The sequence below is a fragment of the Aythya fuligula genome, chromosome 24 (genome assembly GCF_009819795.1).
Source record: "Aythya fuligula isolate bAytFul2 chromosome 24, bAytFul2.pri, whole genome shotgun sequence".
Classification (NCBI taxonomy): domain Eukaryota; kingdom Metazoa; phylum Chordata; class Aves; order Anseriformes; family Anatidae; genus Aythya; species Aythya fuligula.
This window is the reverse complement of record NC_045582.1, coordinates 6,107,214-6,134,660: the sequence shown is the minus strand read 5'-3', so window position 1 is coordinate 6,134,660 and position 27,447 is coordinate 6,107,214. Positions and strand designations below refer to the sequence as shown.

At 50.0% G+C, this 27,447-nt stretch overlaps 1 protein-coding gene across 2 annotated transcripts in view; it reads left to right on the top strand.

Moving 5' to 3' along the window:
• LOC116498519 (acid-sensing ion channel 2) overlaps positions 1-20,815 on the top strand; it is a 565,809-nt gene extending 544,994 nt beyond the window's left edge. The window contains exons 4-11 of one of the 2 annotated variants that reach the window (XM_032202828.1): positions 12,892-13,042; positions 13,498-13,554; positions 14,208-14,361; positions 15,112-15,203; positions 16,738-16,817; positions 19,577-19,645; positions 19,831-20,005; positions 20,349-20,815. In XM_032202828.1, the coding sequence (XP_032058719.1) occupies positions 12,892-13,042; positions 13,498-13,554; positions 14,208-14,361; positions 15,112-15,203; positions 16,738-16,817; positions 19,577-19,645; positions 19,831-19,932 (705 nt within the window). In that variant the 3' untranslated portion in view covers positions 19,933-20,005; positions 20,349-20,815. The remainder of the gene's footprint in view (positions 1-12,891; positions 13,043-13,497; positions 13,555-14,207; positions 14,362-15,111; positions 15,204-16,737; positions 16,818-19,576; positions 19,646-19,830; positions 20,006-20,348) is intronic. The other variant, XM_032202830.1, reaches the window with a different exon arrangement.
• Positions 20,816-27,447: the final 6,632 nt, after the last annotated feature.

The window sequence follows — 27,447 nt, the reverse complement described above, 5'->3', positions numbered from 1 at the left end:
ATCAGCTTTTCTTCAGCAGTGGCTGAGCCCTCTGACTCCTGGTCCCTCCAGCAAAAGTGACTTTTAAGAAATTTTTGCCAGTTTGCCAGTTTGGTAACATTAATGCAGCAGCGACATCGTGCTCGTGTATGATGTGTCTGTCAGGAGAAAGCACTGAGGTAGCACCACGAGCAAGGACTTTGCAAGTGTACCCACTGTGTTTGCTGTGTCAAAGAAAGCAAAGGCAATGTGAGGGGGGGAGTTCTCCATAAAATGCGTTTGTGCAGTTACATAGGCCAGGCTGGCTTTCTGCTGTGGACATGTGGCCCAGAATCTCAGATCGAAGTGATCTGAGGATCTGCTGGAGGTGGCTCAGCACGGCTGCAATTAAAACAAGTATTTTGCTGGAGGATGTCAAACCTCTCTGGGTGACAGTGTGAAGGGAGCTGGAACAGTTTACACAGACACGTGAGAGCGTGGTTGCTGTTTTCTGGGGTTTTCACACGATTTTACATGAGGAGAGGAGAGGGAAGGAGCCAGGGCAGAGTCAGCCGCATATCTTGCCACAAGAGATGCTTCGGCTGCACAGGGGAGTGGTTTCCATGGCAATCGGTGAGTCTCATGAATACGGTTTTTTACTCATGAATGGCCAAAACCCCGAGTGCTTTGTGGGAGCTGGCTGCGGGCACACACATGCTGGTCCCAAGGAGGGCAGGAGCACCCTGCACAGGGCTCTGCCCCTACATGCCCTGCTCCTGGCTTTGCAGGGATGTTCCTCAATTTTTACCCTTTCCCAACTTCTTTTGGGTGAGCCTGCTGCTGCCATAAGCTTCTCTGAACCTTGCATTGCTCATGGCCTTGGGGAGACTGCAACCCACGCTGGCATCCGTTTTTGTGGAGGGATGATCCCCTCCAAAAGACAGATTCTTCCTGGATTTGGCTTCTTTTAATCCTGTTTTCACATCTGTGTTTTATGGCCTTGCTGCAGCTCAGGAGCACTGCAGCATCGCCCACAGGTGCTGGGATCAGATAACATTACTTACCCGGCTCAGCTGCTCCCTGTTACGCCACCAGCATGGCACGTTAGAGAAGATGAAAAGCACACTAAAATGGCAATTTCTGCCAACTTGGCAATAAAAATTTAAGAGGCTTCAATTAAGCGACAGGTTCGAAGACAGAGCAATATTGTTTTATAGGGCTCTAGTATGCCTTGGAGACTCATCCCCTCATAAAATTGTATGGGATAGAGAGCATCAGCTACGAACAACTGCAGTATCAAGAAGTGTAATTACAGAGTCAGGAAAATGGGACTCGGGGTCTAGCAGTGATCACTCGTATTTTCAAACAGGGTGTAGGCAGTTGGGTTTGAAATTCAGGAGCAATTAAGTAGTGTTTCCCAAGTTTGTTCACACTCACTCAGAGCATCTTCTACCTACGGTCTTACACCTCCTCCTGGAAACATTCACTCTCTGGTTGCTTTCCGTTTCCCTCGATCCCACACACTCTCCCAGTTGATTTCCTCCGGTCTATCATTGGACTCTACATTAATTAAACAACAAGAAGCTGACTAGCAGGCAGAAGTGGCCAGCTGTGGCAAAAATTTCAACACACAGGAGATTCAAAGCTGAAGGACATCTGAGGAAGTGACAGAAATTATTTTTTTGTAGGACAGTGGTGTGGTTGTGCATGGAAAACTACATTTGGACTGAATTAGCCTGTTTGTGAAAAAATACAAAGGAAAAGGGGTGGAAGCAAGCAGTGGAAGTGAATCAGATTGAGGAGCAATACATCTGAATGTGGGGAGATTGGAAAGGACACTTTTAGAAAGGAGTTCAGTAAGAGAAAAAAGCAATATCATGGATGCATATGAAGCAATGGTCTGGGTGTTGCTGTTAAGCCTTTGCCTTACTTCATGGATAAAAAGATACTTTTATAAGATGGAAAGCCACCTTCTGAAGACTGGAGAGCTTCATAAGGGCCAACTACCATGGCTCCCCCTCAGAGTAGTGCCTATATAGGAGTTTGGCCAACATAGTCCAACAAATAGAGCCAATGTTGCCCAGCAGAATGCAGGGGAATACTTTGCTGGTTGTGGAGGTATCCAGGAGAGTGGAGGCCAAGTTAATCACAGCTTAAGACATGAGCAGAGGGCACAGCTCATCCAGCCGGGGGCAACAGCAAGCTGCAGGCCAGCAGCACAGCAAATGCTGGGAGCAGCCCAGCAGTGGATATGGGACCAGACTTGGGATGAGCCTCTGAATGGGCTGCCCTCCCTGGCAGGGTCTTCCTGCAGGGCCACAGGACGTTTCGATCTTGCTGTTTGATTTGCAAAATTATTCCCAAGGAAGCAGGGGCCTGGAGGGCCTCCAGAATCACTGCATGCCTAAATGCACTTTTTCCCCAGTGACAGCTCAAATCCAGCACTTTGGGGAGCCATGGGCTGTATCAGATCCCTGAGCACTGCCGAGGGGGACCTGCCAGCTGCTGGAAGGGTTAAGCTCTTGTTACTCAAGTCATTTTTTGGGTGAAAATGGGTAAACAGCTGCATGGCACAGAGCACACCCCTCCTGGGAAGGGAGAAAGGGAAACAATAAATAGAGAAATTCCAGCATCATTAACTGGGAGATAGTGACAAGAACTGAAAGCTGTGTGTACAGTGAGCTTTTTAAGCATTTTACAAGTGCCAAAGCTGTCTGGGATTGAAATTCTATTAAGCTGATGCTATTTGATGTCTCATTAAAGAACGTAGGTTTCTGGTTATTATTTCATTTGCAGCAAATGCAAACACACCCTGTCTAGATTCCATAAGCTTCAGCTAGAGGTTGGCAGCAGGGGCTTTTGACATCCTTCCTTGCTGCTCACAGACAGGAGCTCAGTGGCATCAGGTGGGTGCTGAGCTGTGTCGATGCGGAGCACCCTCAAAACCGAATTTCTCACCAAGCCCAGCTGCCAACTGGGCTGGAAGTAGCTCCGCCACATTTCCACATCTTTCCTGTTGCACAAAACTAAACATGCAGAAAAAATAAGAGATTGGTAAATAAAAATAATAATTAAAAAAACACTCTACAGCTGCAGACAGATGTTTGCAGTCATCAGGAGGCCCAGAGTGAAGAGCAGCACATGAAGGGCAGCACTGGGAGCACTGGGGAGAGGTTGTGCCCAAATGGGAAGGATGGCCACTGTCATGGGCGATCATACAAGAGCCACTCTGTCACAGAGAGCAGCTTTATTTTTTAAGCTTTATTTTTTAAGCTTTATTTTTTTTGCATTTTGGACAAACAGATCCATCATGCATTTAAGGAGACAGGTCAATTTGTTCGTTTTTCTTTTGGTGCCTGCCAGTTCATTACTGCTTATTGTAATTCCTAATAGCAGGAATGAAGAGCATTTAAAAAACATTTAATTAATTAATTAAGTATTAACAACAGTGAATGGTGTGAGGATGCGAGTTTGTCGACCTCAATTAGATGCTAAAGCTGAATTTCTTTCAGCATTAGACTGCGGTGCCAGGGCGGGCAATGTGCAGGCATCCCTTGAATAACTGGAGTACAATTATAGAATAGAGCTACGCTCCAGCAAGAACTGAGGGCAGAAACTGTCCCTGCTGCTTTTGACCCTACTTTTTTTTTTTTTTTTGTCATTTCCCTCCAGCTTCCAAGGAAAGTCATGCATCTTTGGTGGTAGGGAGCAGCTCAGCTTGCTCAAGGCAGCCTCTTCCAGTCCAGTGCCAGGTCCCGCTGGGCACTGCACATGGGGCAAAAATTAGCATTGTCTGGAAGAGGGGAAAGCAATTCCTTCAGGAGGAGGAGATGTCCTCATGGTCACACGCTGTGCAGGGGGCAGAAATAAAATCCAGTTAGCGTCTCTCCTGCTTAAGTTGTTTCTGTGCGACTGCAGTCTGTGGGATTGCGCTGTTGTGTGCTCCTGCTCACTGGCTCACGAGGCAGGCTGGATTCCCTGGTCCAATGTGACAGCCTCTTTAGCTTCATGGGCAGGAGATTCAGATGTCAAATGGCCAAAATGCATTGCTCAGGCAGTTCCCCAGGGCCAAGTGCTTTGAATACCAAGGCTTTACATGAGGTTGCAGCCCCAAGAAAACACCCATGGCATCAATGAGCAGGTTAAGGTGGCTCGCAAGGAGGGGTGCTCTTGCAGGCAAGTTCACCATTGCATTGACTCAAGGTCTTGCATTAACCCCAGGGCTTGCAGGGCTCATGGGAGCATACATGGAACCATCCTGTAGAGGGAGAAGTCACAATGTGGGGAGAAACTCAGGATTTTACTCCATTGCCCTCTGGTGCAGGGAACGCACAGTGGGCTGCAATTTGACCCCTTGGTTCAAGCCTTTCACTGCAAGGTGCACTATTGCAAAGACAAAGCACGGCTCTGGGGCTGTGCATTCTCCTCTCTGAAGGATACTGGGAGCGTCTTGGAGGGAGCAACCTGCCAGGCACAGCCCCTTCACAGCAGCTTCCCCATTAAGTGCAGAGCCCAGAACCTAATGATGGGCCTTCCTCCTCTGGAAAGGTCCTGCATCAATGTCTGGCTGCTGCTGAGTTGAGAGTTTGCTTCTGATTATAAATTACAGGGCAGAAGGGAAGCAGTGAGTCTCTGAAGCTGCAATTACAATGGAAGCTCCAGGTAATAGCCTTTGATGAGTCCCTCAGAGAGAGAAGAGTTCATTGACTTGCTTGAGGAAGGGTCTAACTTGCATTGCAGAGCAAAAATCTCAGTGGGCATTAAATGTGTGACGGCACATGGTGGGGGAAATGTGCTGCACTGATTCCAGCGTGTTTGGGAGCTGGAGAGGAGAGAATTGCATGGGTGTGCAAGTGTGTGCAGGGAGTGGGGGATAGGGAGCAAAGCAACAAATCCCTGTGGAAAGCCATGCCTTAGGGAAAAGCAAATCAACTTTGCTTTGCTGTATGGGGTCTGTCCTAGAGCTGGTCATGAATGGTCAGTGCTTGTGTTCCCAGCTATGAAACAAGACCTAACACTGTTACTGCTGCTGCGTTAGAGAGGTTTTAATTAAGCATTCTGCCCATTCTCCCCCTGCAGAGGCAGTGCTGGTTCATAAGCACCACAGCTCAAATCTGATGCTGGCTGAGCAAAAAGTGTGTGCTGGCTGAGCAAAAAGTGTGTGATCTAAGTATCTGATGGTGACTCCACCATTTTCTGATCCCATCACCTACATTCAGAATAAAATGTAAAGGGATTAAAAGATTTGCGTAGTGGTGCTTGGAAGAGAGCTGATTCCATCTGAGACTGATTATTTATTCTCCTTTATCATTCAATGTGCAACATATGGGCCCCTTTCTCCACTGCAGATGACTAAATGATGGCATCTGCTACTCCATTATATTGCAAGTGTAAAGCAAATGAGAAAAGATTCCCTTCAAACAGTACTTAGCTATTGTCGCAGAGACGCTCTTGATATTTTCGTTCGAAGGTGTTGCTTTGCTGACTTTCAAAAGCATCCAATTCAGAGGCAGCTCTGTTTCTTGGAGGATGCTGAGGTGACTGGGAGCTGCTTCTTTTTCTCAGATCCTCAGCTGGTCCCCACAGATGGGAATTTGCCTTCACCGGCTGCATCTTGGCACGTGATATGCAAATTGTCTTCATCTTAGATGGGACTCGCTGGGTGCAGAGATCGCTTCATGTTGCACTGAGCAGCTCTCACCGCTTTTGCTCTTTAAAGCAGCCTGAGTGGTAATGTGTATTTAGGTGGATCTGGAGAACTCCAAGGCCCATTGGTGATGCTGCAATTTTTTTTTTTTCATCAGCACTGGAGAAGCAGCGTTAATGCTTGCAGGAGTAGGGGGAAGGGATTTGACAATTCTCTGCTTGGGAATTCACCATCACACTGAGCCCTTCACCCTTGTGCAGGCAGGGACTGAGCTTTTCCAGGGTTTACCCCCGGTGTCATGGAAGGACAGACCTTGAACTACCATCACTACCATCTCATCATGGCTAGGACCTGTGGCTCAACTAGAGGATGGATGTGCTGCAGGGCTGCCTTGACTGCAGTTCCAGTCAGTCCTGTAAAGCCTGCATCAGCCTGTTAGAGACAGACAGGATTGGAACCAGTAGCCAGCAGAGAGCTGAAATGAGCAAAGCACCTCTGGATTCCTGGATAGGAACTGTTCATGGCAAATTTGTTCATAGAGAGGGAATTACTTTGGCTTGGCTGAGTTGAGAGCTTGTCCAGGGCCACAGGGCAGGATTTCCCTCTCCAAAGCCTGGCCTTTTCCCCAGTTTCCACATTTCATGCCCCAAACTGTACTGGCCACTAGACGAGTTCTTCACAACACTTCATCTTTCTCTTCCTGGCTGCAATTTAGAGTCCATTATAGGTTTTCAAGTACTCAGTGGTTAGTACATTGAAGCCACAGGGGGGTTTACCAGCACCCCAGCATTGCAAGCTGGCGCACAGAATTAACATCTTTTCAGAAGGTGCTTTGGAGAGCTGGAGCTCTGCTCTCACAGGAGGTCTCAAGGGGGATACCTGGACAACAGCATGAGTGCCAAATGGTTCACGTCATGGTAATATTGTTGTAATCACCCCGGGCCCATGCCTGAAGGATTCTGAGGATCATTCTTCATCCAACCACATCTAAAATGTGCCTCCACTTTGTGGGTTATCTCTTTTCTCCTCTCTTTCCCCCAGATCTCCAGAAGAGACACAGACAGCTCCAAAGAAGCACCATAGAGCCTAGCCTCCAGGTCCTGGGCTTGTAGTCCATTACCATATGTTTACATATTTTTTTTTAGAATGTGATTAATGTTACTACATTTTTAAACATATGTTTCTGTTCAGCCAAAGTGCTTTGCCAGCACAAAGCATTCTGTGTTTGGAGCAAAGTACAGCAAATTGGATGCTGCTTTAAAACACAAAGAAGGAGGGGTTAGGGGAATGCTATTTTCTGCTTTCTAGAAAAAAAAGTATTGCAGAGCATTTAGCAAAGATAAAGAGAAATGGGAAAGGCTGCCAAGCTGCAGACAGAAGGCAAACAAGGTAGATCTGTCCATAGAGGACACAGAGTGGCTGTTTTTCCTCCAGCATGTTCTGGGCTCACAATTAAGGTTTCTGTGGTGGATTGTGGGGTTCTGCTTTTCTTATCTTTGCATTTGTGTTAAATAAAGTGGTTACAGCATAAGGGTTCACATTGCACTGGCACTAAGCAGACTGGGTTACAAGCCAGGACTTCATGCTAGATGGTGTGCAAACACTGGAGAGGAAGACAGGTCCTCATTATCATGGGGTGCCAGGAGAACAGATTACTTGGATCAGCTTATCTAGCTCCACAGGTACTTGGAAGAAGGCACGAATGACTTGTCCCTCTTCTCAAGGCTGCAGTGACATAGAACTCTGCAGCCCAGCATGGCTCTGAGCAGAGCCTTCTATCAGTGGGGAGCATGGAGGTTTGGTGGCGCCTTATGGCTTTGGTACCTATGAGTTGCTAGTTGCTAAACTGGGTTTGGTCCTTTCTGTGTGCCTCCCAAGTGCCTGGTCCACTGTGTCTGAGGGTTGTCATCTGGTGCATTTTGTATCAATGAGAAATGCGCCTGAAGAAGGGAACAGTAGAAACACAGGTTTGTTCATGCCAGAGCATTGCTTCTGTCAGGCTCTTGCTGTTACCTTTATCTGTTCCTTAACATCACCAGCACTGTCAGTGTTGTCCCCACAAGCTTAGAGTAAGCCTGAACCAGGAGCTGTCACACACCAGTGCCAATGACCCAAATTTGCTGTTACCAAATTTGAAGCCAATTTGCTGGGCAGAGCCTCCCCATCAGTCCCTGCATGGGCAGGATTTCTCCTGGTGCAAGAGAAACTGCAAAGTGCTCCTTAAAACTGCTCTTGCAGAATCTTTGGTGCTGCACATCCCCTGTTCACCATCCTGCTGTGGCTCTGCTACAGGAGATGCTGGGCTGGAGGCAAGCTCTGCAGCAGAAGGGCTTGCTTAAGGCAAAAAAGAGTCCCTGAGAGAAAGGATGGGTTTAGGAAGCTGCTTCAGGCAATTGCTTAATGCCATTTCCAAGATTGGGATGCAGGATTAACCATGAGGCATTATTCTCTCCCTGGTCATTTTTGGAGCTCAGCATTGGAATTGACTTGTATGAGTACTGGGGCTTGGGCTGGAGGGCTGGAGGCTGTATGCATGCCTGGGAGAGCTGAGCTGCCTTCCTAAACACCACGGTCCCCTTATTTCCTATGAGTGGGGCAAAAAAATGCCATGCACCAAAACCTGTCACTCACTTGGGAAAAGTAATGCTGTGTCCTTTCCCTGCAGCAGCACCCCTTGGTCCTCTCCTTAAAAACATCATTAAAATTGTGCTCTGGGGGTTACTCTCTGGCAAGAGGAGGAGAATCATAGAATCATAGAATCATTTTGCTGAGGCGATCGGCTCCGGGGCAGACGTGTTCTGCAGCGGAGCAGGGGACCGAGGCGGGCAGGGCTTTTTGTCCGGCATCGAGGCCACTCGGGGGAGCCGCCGGGACCCGGCTGTCCTCGCGAGGGAGGCTGACGAGGCGAGGGCGGAGCCAGCAGCGCCCCCTCCCAGGCTGTTTAAAAGTTGCCCCTAGGGAGCGCGGCGAACAGGACGGGCAAACAGGGCGTGGCACGTCGAAGGGCGTGGCAGTTTGCGCGGCAGTTCGCGCGGGCAGGGCGAGCGGGGGGCCCATCGTCGGTCTTTTGCAGCTGCCTCTCCCTTCGGTGCTTGTAACCTGCTTGCGTAGAACCTGACCATGGTATCGACCAGGCAGAAACCCGTGGCCTCCGCATCTCCAGCCACAGTCGCCAGTGTGGCTACTCAGACGGAGGGCTCGGGGAAACACGCAGCCGTCCAGGTCCTGGGCTGCAGAGTGTGCCCCAGCCTTCTGTCGGTCTCCGACAGCAGTGGTGGGTATGCCTGTGGGAGGTGTGCCCAGGTTGAAGAACTGCTCAGCCAGGTAGCAGAGCTCCGGGAGGAGGTGAACAGGCTCAGGAGCATCAGGGAATCAGAGAGGGAAATTGACTGGTGGAGGTGCACTCTACCCTCTCTGAGGCAGGCTCACGAGACTGCCACGGCACAGGCGTCTCCTGTTACGCAGAAGACGGAGGTTCCCTCCTCCGGCCAGGCAGCGGGAGGAGACCTAGATCAAGGGGGGGAATGGAGGCAGGTGCCTATTCGGGGTGGTAGGCGAGCCCTCTCTCTGCCCACCTCACCTTCTCATCTACCCTTAAATAATCGATATGAAGGACTAGAACAAGACAATCTGAATGACAAAGTAGACAAACACCCGTCCCAGTTGGAGGGGGCGCCTAAGACAATGCGACCTACACGTCGCATTGCCACATCATCCTTCAAAAAAGAAAGAAGGGCTATTGTTATGGGGGGCTCCCTCCTGAAAGGGACAGAGGGACCGATATGCCGACTGGACCCAACCCGCAGAGAAGTCTGTTGCCTCCCTGGGGCTCGGGTGAGAGACTTTGCCAAGAAAGTCAAGCGCCTGGTACGTCCCACTGACTACTACCCGCTACTGGTCTTTCAGGCTGGTAGCGACGAAGTAGCAATGAGAAGTCCGAAGGCGATCAGAAGAGACTTTAGGGATTTGGGGCGACTACTTAGAGGATTGGGGCGCAGGTGGTGTTTGCCTCTGTCCTTCTGATAGGGGGGATCGAAGCTGAAAGACGTACTGTTCACATAAACTCGTGGCTTCGAGACTGGTGTGACCGGCAGAATTTCGGTTTCTTTGATCATGGGAAGGTCTACGCTACACCGGGCCTGATGGCACCGGATGGGATGCGCCTCTCTCGGAGAGGGGTAAGGATCTTTGGTCAGGAGTTGGCAGGGCTGATAGATAGGGCTTTAAACTAGAGTCGAAGGGGGAAGGGGCTAAAACCAGGCGCGCTGGTGAAGACCTAAGGGATGGTACGCTAGAATCAGAGGGGCTGTGTGCCAGTGAGGTCCTTTGGTCAGATCCACAAGGTGCTGAGTGTAAGGAGACGCACTTGAAATGCTTTTACACAAACGCACGCAGTATGAGGAATAAAATAGATGAGCTAGAAGTCCTGGCCCAGTCCCGCAACTACGACATCATCGGCATAAGCGAAACCTGGTGGGATGAGTCCTGTGACTGGGGTGTTGCGATAGATGGTTACAGGCTCTTCAGGAGGGACAGACAGGGTAGGCGAGGTGGTGGGGTGGCGATGTATGTGAAGCAGGGGCTGGACTGTGTGGAACTTCAGGTCGGCAATGGCAAAGTTGAGAGCCTCTGGGTAAGGATCAAGGGACGAACGAATAAAGGGGATGTCGTTGTGGGAGTCTATTACAGACCGCCTGGCCAGGACGATAGCGCCGATAAATTATTCTTTACAGAACTAAGAGAGGCCTCGAGATTAACTCCCCTTGTCCTTATGGGGGACTTCAACTTGCCGGACGTTAACTGGGAGTGCCATACGGCTGACACGAGCAAGTCCAGGAGGTTCATGAAGCACCTAGATGATAACTTCTTGGTGCAGGTGCTAACGGAGCCAACTAGGAAAGGTGCCCTCCTAGACCTGTTGCTAGAAAACAGAGAGGGTCTGGTGGGAGATGTGGTGATTGGTGGCCGCCTTGGTCATAGCGACCATGAAGTGGTTGAGTTCAAAATTTACAGTGACAGAAGGAAAAGTGCCACCAAAACCTCATCCCTAGATATGGGGAAAGCAGACTTCAGGCTGCTCAGGGAACTAGTCAGCAAGGTCCCCTGGGAAACTGCTCTTGAAGGCCTCGATGTCCACCAGTGCTGGTCACTCTTTAAGCGATGCCTCCTAGAAGCACAAGATCAGGCAATTCCAAAATATCGCAAGTCAGGCAGGCGGGGCAGGAGGCCGGCGTGGCTGACCAGGAATGCTCTAATGGAGATTAGGCGGAAACAGAGAGTGTTTCGCTACTGGAAGGAGGGCCAGGCGTCATGGAAAGAATACAGGGATGCTGTTCATGTTTGTAGGGAGAAAGTTCGTGTGGCCAAAGCACAGCTAGAGTTGAAGCTGGCTGTGTCTGTGAGAGAAAATAAAAAGGTTTTTTTTAGATATGTAAATGGAAAAAGGAGAACTAAAGAATACATAGGGCCGCTCCTTGATAGGGAAGGTCTCCTCACAGACGATGACGTAGGCAAAGCAGAGACGCTTAACGCCTTCTTTGCCTCTGTCTTCAATGCCGATGATGGGCTTTGGGACCCAGGGTGCCCTGAGCTGGAGGGCCGGGACGGTGGGGATGACAAACTCCCAACTGACCCTGAACGTGTGCGGGATTTGCTACTCCACCTGGATCCCTACAAGTCCATGGGTCCGGATGGGATTCATCCCCGGGTGCTGAAAGAGCTGGCGGATGTCATCGCGGAACCTCTTTCAATTATTTTTCAACGATCCTGGGAATTTGGAGAGGTCCCGGTAGACTGGAAGCTGGCAAATGTTGTGCCAATTTTCAAGAAGGGTCAGAAAGAAGACCCTAGCAATTACAGGCCTGTCAGTCTCACGTCAGTGCCTGGTAAAATCATGGAGAAGTTGGTTCTCGGACTTATTGAGGCGCACCTGGGAGACAAAGCAGTCATTGGTCCCAGCCAGCATGGGTTTGTGAAGGGTAGGTCCTGCCTAACTAACCTGATTTCCTTTTATGATAAGATCACCCGTATGGTGGACCAAGGGAAACCAGCTGATGTGATTTTTTTGGACTTCAGCAAGGCTTTTGACACGGTTTCCCCTAGGATGCTACTGGACAATATGTCCACCATACAGCTAAATAAAAACATCATACGATGGGTGAGCAATTGGCTAACGGGCAGGGCCCAAAGGGTTATGGTAAATGGGACTGCGTCAGGCTGGCGGGCGGTCACCAGTGGGGTCCCTCAAGGCTCCATTTTAGGGCCGGTACTTTTCAATATTTTTATAAACGATCTGGATGTAGGAATAGAGGGTATTTTGAGCAAGTTTGCTGATGACACCAAACTTGGAGGAGTTGTGGACTCAAATGAGGGCGTAAAGGCCTTACAGAGGGATCTGGACAGATTGGAGAGCTGGGCGATCACCAACCGCATGAAGTTCAATAAGAGCAAGTGCCGGGTCCTGCACCTGGGACGGGGAAACCCTGGCTGCATGTACAGACTGGGCGATGAGATGCTGGAGAGCAGCCTAGAAGAGAGGGATCTGGGGGTCGTGGTAGACAGCAAGTTGAATATGAGCCAGCAGTGTGCCCTGGCAGCCAGGAGGGCCAACCGTGTCCTGGGGTGCATCAAGCACGGCATCGCTAGTAGGTCAAGGGAGGTGATTGTCCCGCTCTACTCTGCGCTGGTGCGGCCTCACCTCGAGTACTGTGTGCAGTTCTGGGCACCACAGTATAAAAAGGACATGAAACTGTTGGAGAGTGTCCAGAGAAGGGCTACGAAGATGGTGAAAGGCCTGGAGGGGAAGACGTACGAGGAACGGCTGAGGTCACTGGGCCTGTTCAGCCTGGAGAAGAGGAGGCTGAGGGGAGACCTCATCACAGTCTACAACTTCCTCGTAAGGGGGTGTCGAGAGGCAGGAGACCTTTTCTCCATTAACACCAGTGACAGGACCCGCAGGAACGGGGTTAAGCTGAGGCAGGGGAAATTTAGGCTGGACGTCAGGAGGGGGTTCTTCACAGAGAGGGTGGTTGCACACTGGAACAGGCTCCCCAGGGAAGTGGTCACTGCACCGAGCCTGTCTGAATTTAAGAAGAGATTGGACTGTGAACTTAGGCACATGGTCTGAACTTTTGGGTAGACCTGTGCGGTGTCAAGAGTTGGACTTGATGATCCTTAAGGGTCCCTTCCAACTCAGGATATTCTATGATTCTATGATTCTATGCTGCACCTGGTCCTTGCTGCCAGTCCTCACGCCCCCTGACACCTCACTCCTCCCTCTCTTGCAGCTGACGTACCTGCCTCCGCCGTGGGGTGAATGTCGCTCGTCAGAGATGGGCTTAGACTTCTTTCCCGTTTACAGCATCACGGCTTGCAGGATCGACTGCGAGACCCGGTATATTGTGGAAAACTGCAACTGCAAAATGGTTCATATGCCAGGTCAGTGTGCTGGGAGAGCAGGGACCATTCCCACTACCAAGCCTGGACTGCTAGGAGTTAATTGGCTGGAGAAGGTGACAAGGGACCTGGGACTAACAGAGCCAGGAATACCTTGCCCTAAAGGGAAAAGGATGTTAATACTGTTTCTAAAATACTCTGAAATAGGGGCAGAAAGTTGCAGAGGGGCATGGGCCTGATTTCCTCTTATTTAGCCCTGGGTTAGCACCCTTGGGTGAAGTTTCCAGTGACCCCTTCCTCAATTTTCAAGAAGAGGCCTCCACAGCAGGCAGAGGTGGGGCAGGTGCTGCAATCCCTCCATTGCCCATACCAGCCTTGGCTCCCTTTGCAAATGGTAGGCAGTGGGTGGTTTCCTTGCTGTCCCCATGCAGTCCCCAGCTCCCTTTAAGCAACAGTAGCTGATGCCCACTGACAATGCACATGTCCTTTCCCTGCAGGTGATGCTCCCTTCTGTACCCCAGAGCAGTACAAGGAATGCGCAGAGCCTGCACTCAGTGAGTACCAGTGGGTATCCCTGGGTGCCATGGCTGTGCCAAGCTGGAGGGATTTCAGCGGCCTGCCTCCTCCTGGGACAGGGTGGTTTAGAGCAGCTGCGGCCCAGTGATGGGTTCCGATGAGAACCAAAGTGCTGGGGAGGTCTGGGTGTTCCTTTAGATAAAGTTTCCTCTAGTACTGTGATGGGTGCGGGGCTCCATCAGGGCAGCAGCCTCCAGGATAATGGGCACCCCAAGAGATGTAGGAGGGGAGCACCTCCGGGTCCAGGTCCAGGGCTGGGTCTGGATTTGGGATGGAAGAAGGAACCCATTCTGGACTGGGATTTAGTAGACTCCCAGGGCTGAGTGCTGTTTGCAGGATCAGATGCATGGGAGAAAGGGTTGGCATCTTACCAGCAAAGGCAGAGCTACAACCACTGCTTGTCCCCAGGCAGATGCTGGTAACTGAATGTGGCCTAACACAAAGGGCCTCTCTTCAAGCTGCCACAAATGGCCATGCAATAAAGTGGGAGATAAATGACCGGGACTGGGATTTCTTGCAGCTTTTCTCTTTTGAGATCTGACTGCTTGGCCCCTCTCTGGGCTGCATGGCCTCTGGTCCACATCTTCTGTGTGTCCCTGACTTCATGAGATCTAACTGTGACCTTCTCCAGGTTTGCTTGCTGAAAAGGACAGCAATTACTGCATCTGCAGGACACCCTGTAACCTGACCAGGTACAACAAAGAGCTCTCCATGGTCAAGATCCCCAGCAAGACTTCGGCCAAGTACCTGGAGAAGAAGTTTAACAAGTCAGAAAAATATATCTCGTGAGTGTTGCAGAAAACAGATCTTTTAGTTGCTTTAGTAAACAGGGCAGAAAGTGTCTGTAAAGCCCTGATGGCCATTTAAACCAGCTCCTGACCAGACTAGACCTTGCCAATACCTCCATAACCAAATAGGCAGATGTTCTCCAGGGAGGGTTCGGGTGAAACCCTCGAAGAGATGAGATGTAAGTTGCTTTCAGTTCAGTAGAGGTATTTCAGGACAACTCTGTATTTCTTCCTTGGCCCTGTCTCCATGAGCATACCCCATACTCCCCCCCCCAAAAAAAAAGTCCTTTTATATTGTCAGGGATGCCCAGACTTGCTGACTCTTTCTGAGATATGTCTGCTCGCTGCCTATGTTCAGGTGGTAGTTCTCAGGCAGCCATCAACTGCTCTTACCAGCCCTGGGCACGTTATTACTTTATGGAGGCAGCTAGAGTTATTCCATATTAATCATCATTCTGACTCTTCTGTTACCATTAAAGTGAGATCCAGTTATCAAATCCTGAGCAGAGATCTTGGGAGAGAAATCCTCCAGCTTGGTCTGTGGCTCCCAGGGGAGCCATAGGATGCCCTGTGGCTTGGTTTCCAAGAGGTCCAATGGACAAGTGTCTATGGGTTTCTGAGAACCCCAGAAGGAGAGCCATGAGAACAGAGAGAATAGAGCACCAAAGACCTTTTTTTTTTTCTTACCCCAAAGTGCACAAGGCTGCTGGTGGCTGATGGGCTGGTGCTGTTGTCCTCTTTCTACAGAGAGAATATTCTTGTGTTGGACATATTTTTTGAAGCACTCAACTATGAGACAATTGAGCAGAAGAAAGCCTATGAAGTGGCAGCCTTACTTGGTAAGGAGGTGTCAGGTTTGCATTTTGGAGTCTGTGTGAACCATGTGTGTTTATGGGATGGACAGATGCCACAAGTGGGTGCACAGGTTACTGGCATTGCCATGAAATCACAGCAAGGTCCAGCCACCTTACTGCCCATCATGCTTTCAATCCCCTCTCTTATTTTCCTTCTGACACCAAACTGGGAAATGTCCCAGGGACCACTGCTAGTCTTTTTGTCAACCAAGAAAGGTTAACATGAGCTGCCCCATCTTTGCTTGCTACCAGAGTACTAATGTTTCGGTTGAGCAGGAGATGGATGCTCTTTGTGGTGCCCCCTACGTTGGAAGGGCAGTGTATGGAGGAGAACACTTCTTAAAACCTTCTGCCCATCACCTCTTACATACTCCAAATCCATAATCCATCCTCCGTTTCAGCAGGGCCATCCAGGACCCTGAGTTCTTTGCTTTCGGGTGCTTCCCTATGGAGCAATGGAGAAGGTAGAGGGGCTGCTGGGTTACTTAGCCTCAAATTGGGTCAAGCTTTGTGGATGACGGCTAAAGATTTAGGTGCCTGGGACCCACTGGGTCTGGGAGGTGAAGGTGCTTGGTTCAGGAAGGGGAAGAGGCTAGTGTTGAAGCCACTTTGACACCATCCTCCTCATTTGCAACCCTTTGCACAACCCTCATCCCCAGGGCTCTTGGCACTTACCTCCCAGCACCCAACCCCTTTAGCAGCAGCACTTCGCCCAAAAGCACTCTTTTTTTCCCTCTCTTTCTTCTGTCTCTGTGTCATGGGCACCCACAGCAAAAGTTCTGGTGACCCCTCCACCCAAGGGTGCCTTTTCACAGTTGAAATGTGGGCGTTTTGCAGCAAAACCCAGGCAGTTTGTCTTCCCTGATGTACGGTTTGGTAGAGTGCAACACTGCACATCGGGAGCTGTTTCCCCAGCAGATCCTGGAAGTGTCCTCTCCCCATGGTGCCTTCCTCGCAGCCCTTCTCCAGCCCTGTAGCACCACAGGACCCTAGCAGAAACGATCTCGAGATGCCTCAAAATAAAAGCTAGCCTCTCCCTGCTCCCAAATTTCTGTGGCAGATTTGCTTGCGTTTTTTGGGCTCCATGGGATATTACCTAGTTAGTTTCTGGCATCCTTCTTCTTCCACTGCCCGGTTTGGGAAGGGCTTTGGGATTGCTGGGATGAAACCTGCTGTTTGACTGTGACAGATGGCTTCCTCCAATGCCAGTGCATGTGATGCAGCAGTATCGCGTCCTCGTTAGGCTTGCAGCTGAAGGAGAAATGCCCATTGATCTGCTCTGCCCTGCCCAGCTGCACCACGGTAGCATGGATGCTCTAAAAGTATTTGTGAGCCATCAGCCTTCAGCACAGGCACAACTTTGCTCATGATGGGTTGAACCAAGACCTGGCACACACCTGGTCCTCTCCATCCGTCCCTGATTTTAGTGCTGGGATTTTGGGCTGCAGGGCTGAGTGGGTTATCCCTCTCTGCTCCCATCCCGAGGATAAAACCACCGGTGTGTTGTTCTCTCTCCTAGGTGACATTGGAGGCCAGATGGGGCTATTTATCGGTGCTAGTATCCTCACTATACTAGAGCTCTTTGATTATATATATGAGGTAAGACACCTTTGCTTCCTTTGTCTGGCATGGTGTGGGCTTGCAAGCGTTTATGCTAGGCTGGGGCAGTCGCAGACCACTCCAAGCCCAATGTGCTCAACTAATACTGTAATAATTATAAATTAGTTATACTATGTAATTAATGCTCTATGATAGTGCTGTAGCACCAGTCTCAGCTATGTAGCATGGTTTCCTACATCAGTGCCAAATAAGTGGGGAGCTCCTCATGCAAGGGGCTGGCATGCAGCCAATCTGTTACCATCTTTTCATGCAAATGCCTTTAATTAATGACTGCTCTACCGACCCATCAGGCTGGAGAAGCAGTGAGGCTGGACTTTGCGCTGCTGCCCACGGTGGAAAACCCCAGTCCCTGTTCTCCACTGGCTGCAGCTCTGCCGGCAGCCCTGGAGCAAGGAGCTTTCCAGGAACAGCTGAGACGAGCTCGATCATGATTCTGGGGCTCCTTGGTGGCCAAGAGCAGCTGCTCCAGGGAAAAGTGCAAGCTCTTTAATGGCAATCACTGCAATAAGCAGTCTGGGGAGATGCTGCTTTCCAGCAGCCCTCCTTCCTCCTTCCCTCCATCAGCAATTATCACCTTTGCATATTTGTAATCTCTTTTTGCCTAAGCAGTTTCCTCTGTGAAAGCTAATGTCTCAGCCCAGCACCTCCCAGGTGATTTTGGCTTTTATGTGCTGTGATGCCAAAATTTGCCTTGACAGTCCTAAACAGGCTCTCTTGCTGTTAAAACCCCACTGTGAGCCTCATCCCTGGAGCATCCCACTGCCAACATGAGCACACAGGCAGATTCAAGATGCTTTCCACATCCTCCTGGTCCAAAAGCCACCTCTGCCATTTAGACTTTTCCCCTCATTTTTCTCTTCAAATGGGTCACGGTCCAAACAAACCCTCCATAGAGCATCCTCTCTGCTAGCCATGGATTTCATTTCCCAGTCTTCTCTGTATTGCAGAAAGCTTCATGTGAGGTTTCAGGCTCATGATTTTTGGTGCTGAAGTGGGAAACTGAGGCAGGGAGTGAGGCTGCAGCTGGATGTGAGCCGCCAAGGAACAGCATCTCAACTGCCAAGACTGCACTTAGCTCCCTGTTTGCAATGAGATGACCCCAGGGACCTGAACACACAAGCATGTGCCCTGTTTTATAGCAGAAAAGAATGAGTTCATGGGATAGTTTCGAGAAGGATGTGAACACCTATGTGGAGAGGCACTTCCCAGCCCAAGGTGGGACGGTGCTTCTTCTAATTCAGCTCAGCTGGGGATTTTAATGCAGTGGTTCTAGGCTTCTTGCACCCAAATATGTGATGTCTTGGACCTCCATCATCCAGCCCTGACTGAGCCCCTTATCATAATGGCACCAGGGATTTTTAATCCCAGGGGATATCATAGTTAGAGGTTGTCTGTGGCGGTTGCATTAGTGTTTGCCCAACCAGGTGGTGCACAGGGATGTCAGGCATGCATGCTCTGTCATCTGAGCTCACTGGAGCATCCTGAAAAGCCTCTTAAATGTTATTAAAGTACAGCTTCTGGCTTTGCAGTCACTCCCCATCACAGTCCCTTCTGGGCTGCTGTTAACACTTGGTGGCATTATCCTGCAATAAAATATATTGAAAATTACAACCACAAAGCTAATAATGGCTTCAGAGAGCAAATAATTCCAGTGCCTCAGTTTATATCTCAGTCTGAATGCACACAGTATTTCATTAAAAACACCTCCTCCCAGCTATCTTGGGGTGCTCTCATAAGAAGGTAATAAGAACCCTTGCAAAGTTTGGATTTTTTTCTTCTCTTTTTTTTTTTTTTTTTTTTTCTCTCCTTTATTTGACATCTGCTGATAGAACTTGGGAAATAGTTTCCTTTTGCTGTTTTTTTTTTTTTTTATTATTATTCTTTTTGGGTAAACACGGCTTAAGAGAGCACCTCATCTCCTGATGCATGCCTGGGGATACACCAGCACATTTACCTCCACGGTTGTTTGTGGCAGATACTTGGCTCACACTGGGCAGAGAGAGCAGGAATAAAATATCTTAAATCACTCCTAATCTAAATCTTGGTCTGCTCAGGGTTTCATCAAGGCAGGTTTCCATGCACCTTAAACTCTGCATTTTCAACCAAAGCATTTGTAAACTATCTGAGATTGCCAGAAAATGGATACACCTATTCTTACCTGGTGGTTTAGCCAAAATACAAGGAAATGTGGAACCTAGATAGGATTTTTTTTTATCATTCATTCCACACAGTCCTGGACCAGGGCAGAGTGTGCAGCTGGTCCCATATCCCCACTGAGCATCTCCTCCTGCCTGCCAGCATCAACCGTGCTTCCTTTGGAACTGACCCAGTTGTTAACATTTTTAGCTCACTTCTTTTGTGTCTTTTTTTCCTCCCAGTGGAAGATTTTCAGAAAAACAGTCACTTCTCAACCTCTTTGGGATTTCCCTTGAAAATCCAATCTGCTTTTCAGCAGCAGCAGCTGCCAAGGAGATGTGGCTGTGAAGGGAAACTGCGCTCGCATAGCTGACATTTTCAATAAACCCCAAAATATATCTTTTAAAATTGAGGTTTTGGATTTTTTTGTTATGTGAAAAAATCAGTTTTGACACACAGGGTGGTTTTCTTTGGAAGACTGTCTCCTTCCCCATGAGTTTGGGTACTCTGAATGCAGTGCACCTCCAGCTCTGGAGGTGACCGTATGTAGCTTGATCCATGCCTATTCCTGCCCAGCTTAACCAAACATCCCTCTTTTGCAGCTGATCAAGGAGAAATTATTAGACCTACTCGGAAAGGAGGAAGAGGAAGGGAGCCATGATGAAAACGTGGTAAGGAACCCCACTGGGAGAGAGGAGCACATTTCCCTGAGCTCAGCCCCATCAGAGTCATTTCCCAAGGACTGATGCTGTCGTGCTTCCAAAGGAAGCAATTGTTGATGCCGTGGGGAGAGGCTGCTTACGCAGGGGGCAGTGAGCAGCCCCAGAGTGACCTTGTCCCATCTCTCCATCCACAGAGCACTTGTGACCCCATGCCAAATCATTCGGAAACCATCAGCCACACTGTGAATGTGCCGCTGCAGGCCACCCTGGGAACACTGGAGGAGATCGCCTGCTGACACCGTCCGACCGCTCCACAGTGCCAACACCTAAGGAAGGGAAACTGCACGGGAAAGCAGGGACCAAGCTCAGGTTTGCAACGGGGGCAAAAAAAAAAAAAAAAAGATTAAAAAAAATAAGGAAGAAAATCGCTATGCATTAAATATATATATATATTATATATATACTCTGCCAAAACCAAGCGAGAGGCGTCTTGGACTTGACTTGTGTTGTCCTTTCCTGTGGGGGGGTTGTCTTCAAGATGTGAAGGCAGCAGCTCATTTTTGAACCGTACAAAACACAGAGACCACCACCACAAAAACAAACGAAGCCCCACCATTTCACATACTGCCAAATGTATAAAGCACTTGCATGCCAGTTCTTTTTATGGCAATATATTCCTAGCTGTCTTTATAAGCTCTGTTCCTCTTTACAGTCTCTGATTTTCACAACAAGAAGGAACTCGCGGGCCCAGCCATCCCCTGAAATCACCATTACTAACGTCGTAGGCTGAATTAGAATAAAGAAACAAAAAGTCGCAGCTCTTGGATTCTTCTTACGTTCTTGTCCTTCGTGTCAGTCTGTGATGAATCTTAAGCTAAGCCAGGTCCCCGAGGCCAGGCACCTCAGCGCTACCAGTCACCCCAAGGTGAGCATCCCTGGAGAGGGGCCGGACCGGGTGGCTCTTGGTGGATCATCCCCACCCCAGCTGCTGTATCATGCTCCTCCGTCTACAGTGCCTGGAAAGTCCATCTGCGGTGGGTGGCATGGGGTGGTGGGTTTTTTCTTCATTTTTTTTAATTATTATTTTTATTTTTTTAATTTATTTTTTTCCCATTAATGGATTCTGTGCTTTCTCCTCGTTCTCATGACTGATATTAAAGCTGGTCTTGTGGAAATGGCCGAGCTGTGTCATTTCTGCCTTGCCCCCACTCTGCCCCAGGCTGGAGCATGCAGCACAGCCTGGGCGAGGGGCAGGTGCCAGGACGAGCCCACCCTGGTCCCTCACCCCTCGTACCCCCTTGTCCCTTCCACCACTGTTCTCATACACCTCCAGTGAGTCCTGGCCATGCTCAGTCTCTCATCCTCCTCTACATCCCCATCTGCTCCGTGCTGGTGGGGCCAGCTCTGAATTTGTGCATCATGGTTGTCTCTTGGAGTCTCATTTATTAGTGACAAGGCGTTTAAAGGAAACTGGGTCAAAATGATGCAGTGCTACCCTGAAGGAAAGAAAGCAAGTTCTGTGAAGCTCCAAACCCTGCTGGTTTGGGGGCCTTCAGTAATGCAGACGGGAGCTGTGGTGTTTGGTGGTGCAAATGGAGGAGGTGCAAAGCTGTCCTCCAAGTCTGTCTCAAGTTCTTGTGTTCATGCATGGAAACACTTTCCTTCAGGACAAATCCTGCTCTGTCTGTCCTAGGCCATCTACATCTGCAAGAGCTTCTCTGTGCTTGCACAGAAGTCCCTGCTATGGTAGGGCAGGGTCTCCCTTTGCAGTAATGGACCTAAGGGGGGAGAACTGTCTGATATTAGGGACATTTTTTTGGTCCCTTTCTTCCAAGCCCATCGTTTTGTCCTGGTTTTGTAGGTCCAATATGCAGGCAAAAAGCTTCTAGCACAGAGGCCAGGATTACAGCTGGTCAGCTTTCCTGACTTACCTGGTGGTGATCTCCATTGCAAGGTACCAGGAGACATAAAATACTCCATCTTGTCCCTAAAATCTACAAGTGTAGATTTTACCCTCTGTAGATTTTTACACCCCACATGCCATTTATCTGCCATCTCCTCATCTTGCCTTGCTCTACAGTTGAGGGTGGGCTACAGCCCCTGGGTATTTTGCTCCCATACACAGAAATAAGGCTCCCAACAAATTACCCAGCTTATGGGCTTGAACACACACAAAACAACTTCATCAAATAAAGAGGCAGGTAGAGTCCTTCCAGACATCGAGCAGCAGCTGACAGGTTTCAGTCTGATCTCCAGGCTGCCAGACAAGCGCTTAGAGGATGTTCCCTCCACAGGGTTAAGGGTAACAGGGGCTCCAAGAGCCGTTCTGATGCATACAAATTTCCCCACTTGGCAAGTTATTAAATCTCTTTTAAGAGTTTTTGGTAAAGAGTCATTGGAAGTCTTTACTGAAGCTTGATGAGGTAGGACACCACAGGGGTTCCCAGAGGTGCTGTGAGGGGTTTTGTTAATACATCCTATAGAGAAAAGACACTTGAGTGGGCAGACTGGCACAGGGACAGCATCACTGATTGCTCCTGAAGAGCACACTCTCCAAGGGATTTGCTGGAGAGCTCATTTTGTTTTATCAGTTTTCATTATCTCCCGGGACCTGGCCTCAGGCCACATGTTCATTATCCACAGGATGCCCAGCAGACAGCAGCTGGTAACAAGAGCTCATCGACGGCATGCCAGCAAAGCTGCGGTGATGCCAAGCTCTGTCTCCTGATGCCAAACCCCTGTGCCAGCCCGTTCCCCATGGTCCCTTCCAGACCAGTGGAGGGAATTTTTGCCAACCTGGATCGAGGTGACTCATCCCAACATCTCCAGGTTCTTAGCCGTGCCTGTTGGGTTGAACCAGCCATCAAAGCCCAACCTGGTCTGGGCTCCTTGTGCAAAATGGTCTTTCTCTCCCTTGTATTCACTAATGGCTGCAAAGAGGGTTGGCATTGTACCCATGGTGGCCCTTTGCACTGTACCTCTTTGTGCTTGAAGGAACAGGGGCACTTCCACCTTTGTCTGGCTTGGAATCCAAGGGTGAACTCGGGAATTTACAGGATCCAGCCCCCAAATGCAAAGGCAAGTCCCAGCCAGCATGTGGGTACCCAGAGGGTATGGGGAGAACAGTGAGATGCTGCTGGCAGTCCCCAGCAGATAAGCTGGCACAATTTTCCAGCTAAGCCCAGAGGAGATATCTCCAGACTAGGCAAACTGAGAGCTGAGCCCAGCTCCTGGGCTATTGTGTTAAATTCCTGGGGCAGCCATTTGCTGAAAGAGGTATTTGTTTTGGTGGAGTCTGTATCTCAACCCCAAAATATCCCCATAGGCAGCTTAGTGATCACCATGAAACTTCGCATTGCATTGAGATGGTTGGGACAACAGAGCAGGTTGAAGGCTAGCCACTGCCCCATGCTGAGAGCAAGCTGCCCAAGAAACAAGCTGTGCTGGAGGCCTGTGGAGCTCCTGGCTGCCTCGTGGCCTTTTACCATGTGAATTCATTGTGCAGCAACACCTCTGATGCAGATCCATCCAGCACAGAGGCGTTATTATGCTTTTAGTAGACTGCTGTGTCTGCAAACACATTGCTCTGGCTTCATACTGGACCTGAGTGCCTTGGAACACAGGATGCTTGAGCAGGAGGACAGCGGTTGGTGGAAAAAGCCAAACTTCAAGACATCCATCTTCCATCCTGGGGGGGGGGGGAGCGTCTAAGTTGGGGCACGCTGCAGTGGGCTCAGCAGCTTTGCCAGTGGTGGATTTTTGCTTTCCCAGACGTTCTCCCCATTCCCACCTCTGATCATGTGCCCTGCCCCAAGCCACTGCCGAGGTTCCTCCATCAGTGGTGCCGATGGGCTATGCTGCCTGGCTCCCTGCAAGCCCTGAAGGCTCCCCCGATGTTGCACATGCATGCCCAGCACATGTACTGATTCAGGAGCACTCTTGCCACCAGCTGCCTGCCCTCTCCTGCCTGGAGAGCCTGTAACTGGGGAGCCGAGGGTGGTGGAGGAGGAGGAGGAGGGCTGGAGGAGCCCAAACGCAGCATCTCTTGCTGGTGGTCAATATATCCCCAGGTGAAGAGCCTCGTGCTGTGCCAGGGCAGCGCAGGTTCCTGCAGGGTGCAGTGACCCCACGCGATGCCAAGGCTCGGTCAGGCAGCCGCTCATGGGGAGGACGCTGGTGAATCACAAAGGGTTCACCCGAAAGCTGCAAGGGCAGACAGGAGGTTCGGCAAGCTGCCTGCCAGCGAGACAGAAGTTCAAGTTGTTCTGTTTAACAAAGGGAAGGTGAAGAGGTGGCTCATCTGCCTATAAATTCCTCTGTGGAGAGATTTCTAATAAAGGGCTCTTTAATCTGACAAAGCCACAGCAGGGTGTCATGGTGGGGGAGGGGGTTGAGGAGGTGGGGAGGGAGAGATAAATGCATTCAAATAAGAGCCTGCCAGGGAGCACGGATGGTCACACAGCCCCTCAAGCCTTTAAATCCCTTCCCAATAGATGCTCTCCCAGAGCACGGCCCCATCGCTGCAACACTATCTGGGTCAGCTGATGGAGAAGACCTTGCAGATGGCAATAACAGTCTTAGAAGGGAAGCCCCGCAGAACTTCCAGCTGGTGTCCATGTTCACCCTGACAAGCCAGACTTGTACATAACCCTCCTGCTGTCAGACATCTGCAAGCCTTTGTCTTCCCTGGGGAATTCACAGCCAGAGCTAGGCCAAGTCTTTGCACTGCAGTTGCTCCTCCAGCCCTGGCTATTTCTCTCTTTTATGTCTTTGACTTTCAGCCGCCAAGGGGTAGTTTATAAAAAAGTCCATATTTCAACTGCTTATCACTCTGAAAGTGGTGTGATCTCCAGGACTGGCAGGGAACAAATAATTACCACTGGGTACAAAGTGTTTTTCTGTCAAGGATCTAGCATGTCAATTGATTAGAGGCAATGCACATTGTGTTGACTCCGGCAGTCTTATCTATCAGCTGCAAAGCCAAATTCATACTGGAAGAAAGGGAACATTATGCCACGTCCTGGGGGTGGCTGAGGACATGCTTGCCCGCTCTCTCTGCTATTATAAGCACTAATAAAGAGCTCAGCTTTTGGGGGCTGCTGTGCTCAGCAGCATCTCAATGGCAGAAGGCAGGAGGGCACCACAGGGTGAGGCTGGCATTGCTGCAAAAACCTGTGGAAGGTGGTAGGTGATGGACATGAACCCGCAGCTCTCATCCAGGCTGCAAAACAGGAACCCAACACCCCCCTGTGATGCCTCCAAAAGGAAAGCTGCACTCAAGTGGGACTCAGGACCCACAGGGCTTGCATATGGCCCAAGTTAAAATTAACTCAAATGCCTGCCTTAAGACCTCAGCCTAGGCAGTGGTGTCATGCTGGAAGTACTCTTTGCCCTCTCTGTGCTCTCTCCATTCTCATCTTATCTGTCCATATCACTTTTTCCCATTTTTACCTGCTTTTCTCCTGGGATAATGCCCGGACTGCCATACCCCCATGGGGGTTGGGAAATTCAGGAGCTGTTTCATTCCTCTGGGCTGCTCTCAGTGGGTGGCAGAGATACATGTCCTGCTGCTTCCCTGCATGTGCCCCAGGTGACAAACCCTCCAGCATCTCTTCCAGTGCCACCAGGCTTGGGGGAGATGCGGAGCCAAGGTCTGGGAGAAAAGTCCCTTCCTCTGGCTTAGAAAGCTCTTGACATCTCCTCTCCCATCGTCCAGCACTGCCCCATATCTCAGCTGCCTGAAGTTACAGAACACCTTGCACAGAAACCTTGTGGCATTTCTCCCTTTTAAGATGTCAAAAACAAATGAGGGTCACGTTGCACAGGCTGGGAAATGTGTTTTGTTTCACAGTTGCTGGGGAAAAAAAAATAAATAAAAATAAAAATAAAAAATAGATTACTTCTGAAGACATTGGCTTTGGGCTGAATCCAAGGACCACAAGTTGCAGTCCTTGAGGACAATGATTGCTGGGGATGCCGGAGGGAAGGGGTAAAAGATGGACAACATGCAACAAAGGTTGCTCAGCTCCAGCCATCACTGTTTAGCACTGGGAGCAATCAGCCCTGGGCAGCAAGCAGGGTGGTGTGGCTGGGAACACCCTTGCTTGTCCTGGGCGTCCACTCTGCAGAGGTGGGAAGATGCTGCCAGGTCCCAACCCTGCAGGCAGCCTGGCTTAGCTGAGCCACCCCATCTTTTTGGAGCACGTCCAGGACATGCAGTACTTTATAGGAATTACAGCTTAGGTTGGAGGGCAGATCACACGCATGTGCTCCTGCAGAAGGGGGGGAGCCCCACGTGTACCACGTCCAAGCCCTTGCAGAGGGCAAGCAGTTTTCCCAGACATGTTGTGCTCTTGCAGCCCTATGAGGGGCTGCACAAAGCCCCTTGCATCGGGACACTGCAGAAGGTCCATCTGCTGCAGAAGGTTGGGACAGAGAATGATGCTCTCACCCACCTCCTGACCCTCACACCTTCACCCTGATGCTCTCACCAGTCTCCTGATGTTGTCACCCACCTCCTGGTGCTCTCATCCACCTCCTGATGTTCTCACCCTGACCCTGCTGCTCTTCCCCACCTCCTGCTCCTCTCACCCTGGTGCTCTCACCTTTATCCTGCTGCTCTCCCTGATATCCTCACTCATATCCCCCTTCATGGCTTCCTAGTTGGAGCACACAGACCTTGGAGTCCTGAAACAAGTGAGATGAGAGAAACTCCATGCACAAGGTGCATCAACCCATGAGGGCTTAGACACTTCAGAGCTGTAGTCACCACACAGCAGCTCTTCATCTTCTGGGAGCAGCTCTCAGAAGGAGAGAGGAGCCAAGAGCCCTCCCCGTGGTTTGCTTTGGGTGCTGCTATGTCTGGCAGGATTTGGCCTGCCTGTCCCCTTGTCCTCCCACAACTCAGCAGTGGATACATTGCCTGGCTGCTCCCAGCTATACCAAGCCAAGATTTTTGCACAGCAGCTACTCAACAGCTGGGCATATTTCCATGCTCACTATTGCCATACCCCAACAGCAAACCTCCTGAAAATCACAAGATTGTCTTCAACAATCACAAGACTTTTCTTTTGAAAAAACTCACCTCCATACTGGGTGTTGGTTTTCCTTCCTGTTCCTCCCACCTCCCACCTTGAGGAAGGTGATATTCGCTTCACAGTTTCAAATGTTCAGGAGGTAGCCTGGAAATGTGCAAAGAAAACTGCAATTCTCACGCGATCTTCTGCTTCCACCCACCTGCACGGCAAGGAGCTGGCGAGACTGGGGTCTGCTCACTGGAGTTGGCATCATGGTCCCACTGCTTTGAAATGCCAGAGGGACATCCCCAGGGCACAGCACACTGGAGGATGCTCCTAAGCCCAGTAACCAACCTCTTACTCTCTACCAACTCAGCCCCAGTAAGATATGCAAGCAGATATGGCAGGCACAGATGTGCTGCGCCTAAATGGAGTAATAAAGGGAATCATAGCTGTGCTATTTTTTTCTTTAGGATGCAACAGAAAATCATGACTTTGACCCCATGCATTTTGATTACTGCTGGTTGAGTAGAGGAGGGGAGGCCAAGTCTGTGGCTGTGCTGGGATGCAGACAGGCACAGCCTCATCGTCAGGGCTGGGTGACCACACGCATGGCTCCAAGCAGCCCCCAGCTCTGCTGCCTTCTGGTAGCATTGTCCTAGGATGTGGCAGGTGCTCAAGCATTGCTAGAGGCAAAGGGGACTTGGGAGGATAGAGAGTATGAAGCCACAAGGCATCAGGTTTCTTGCATGCTGCTGCTCAAGGAGTGATAATTTTCCACCCAGCAACAGCTTT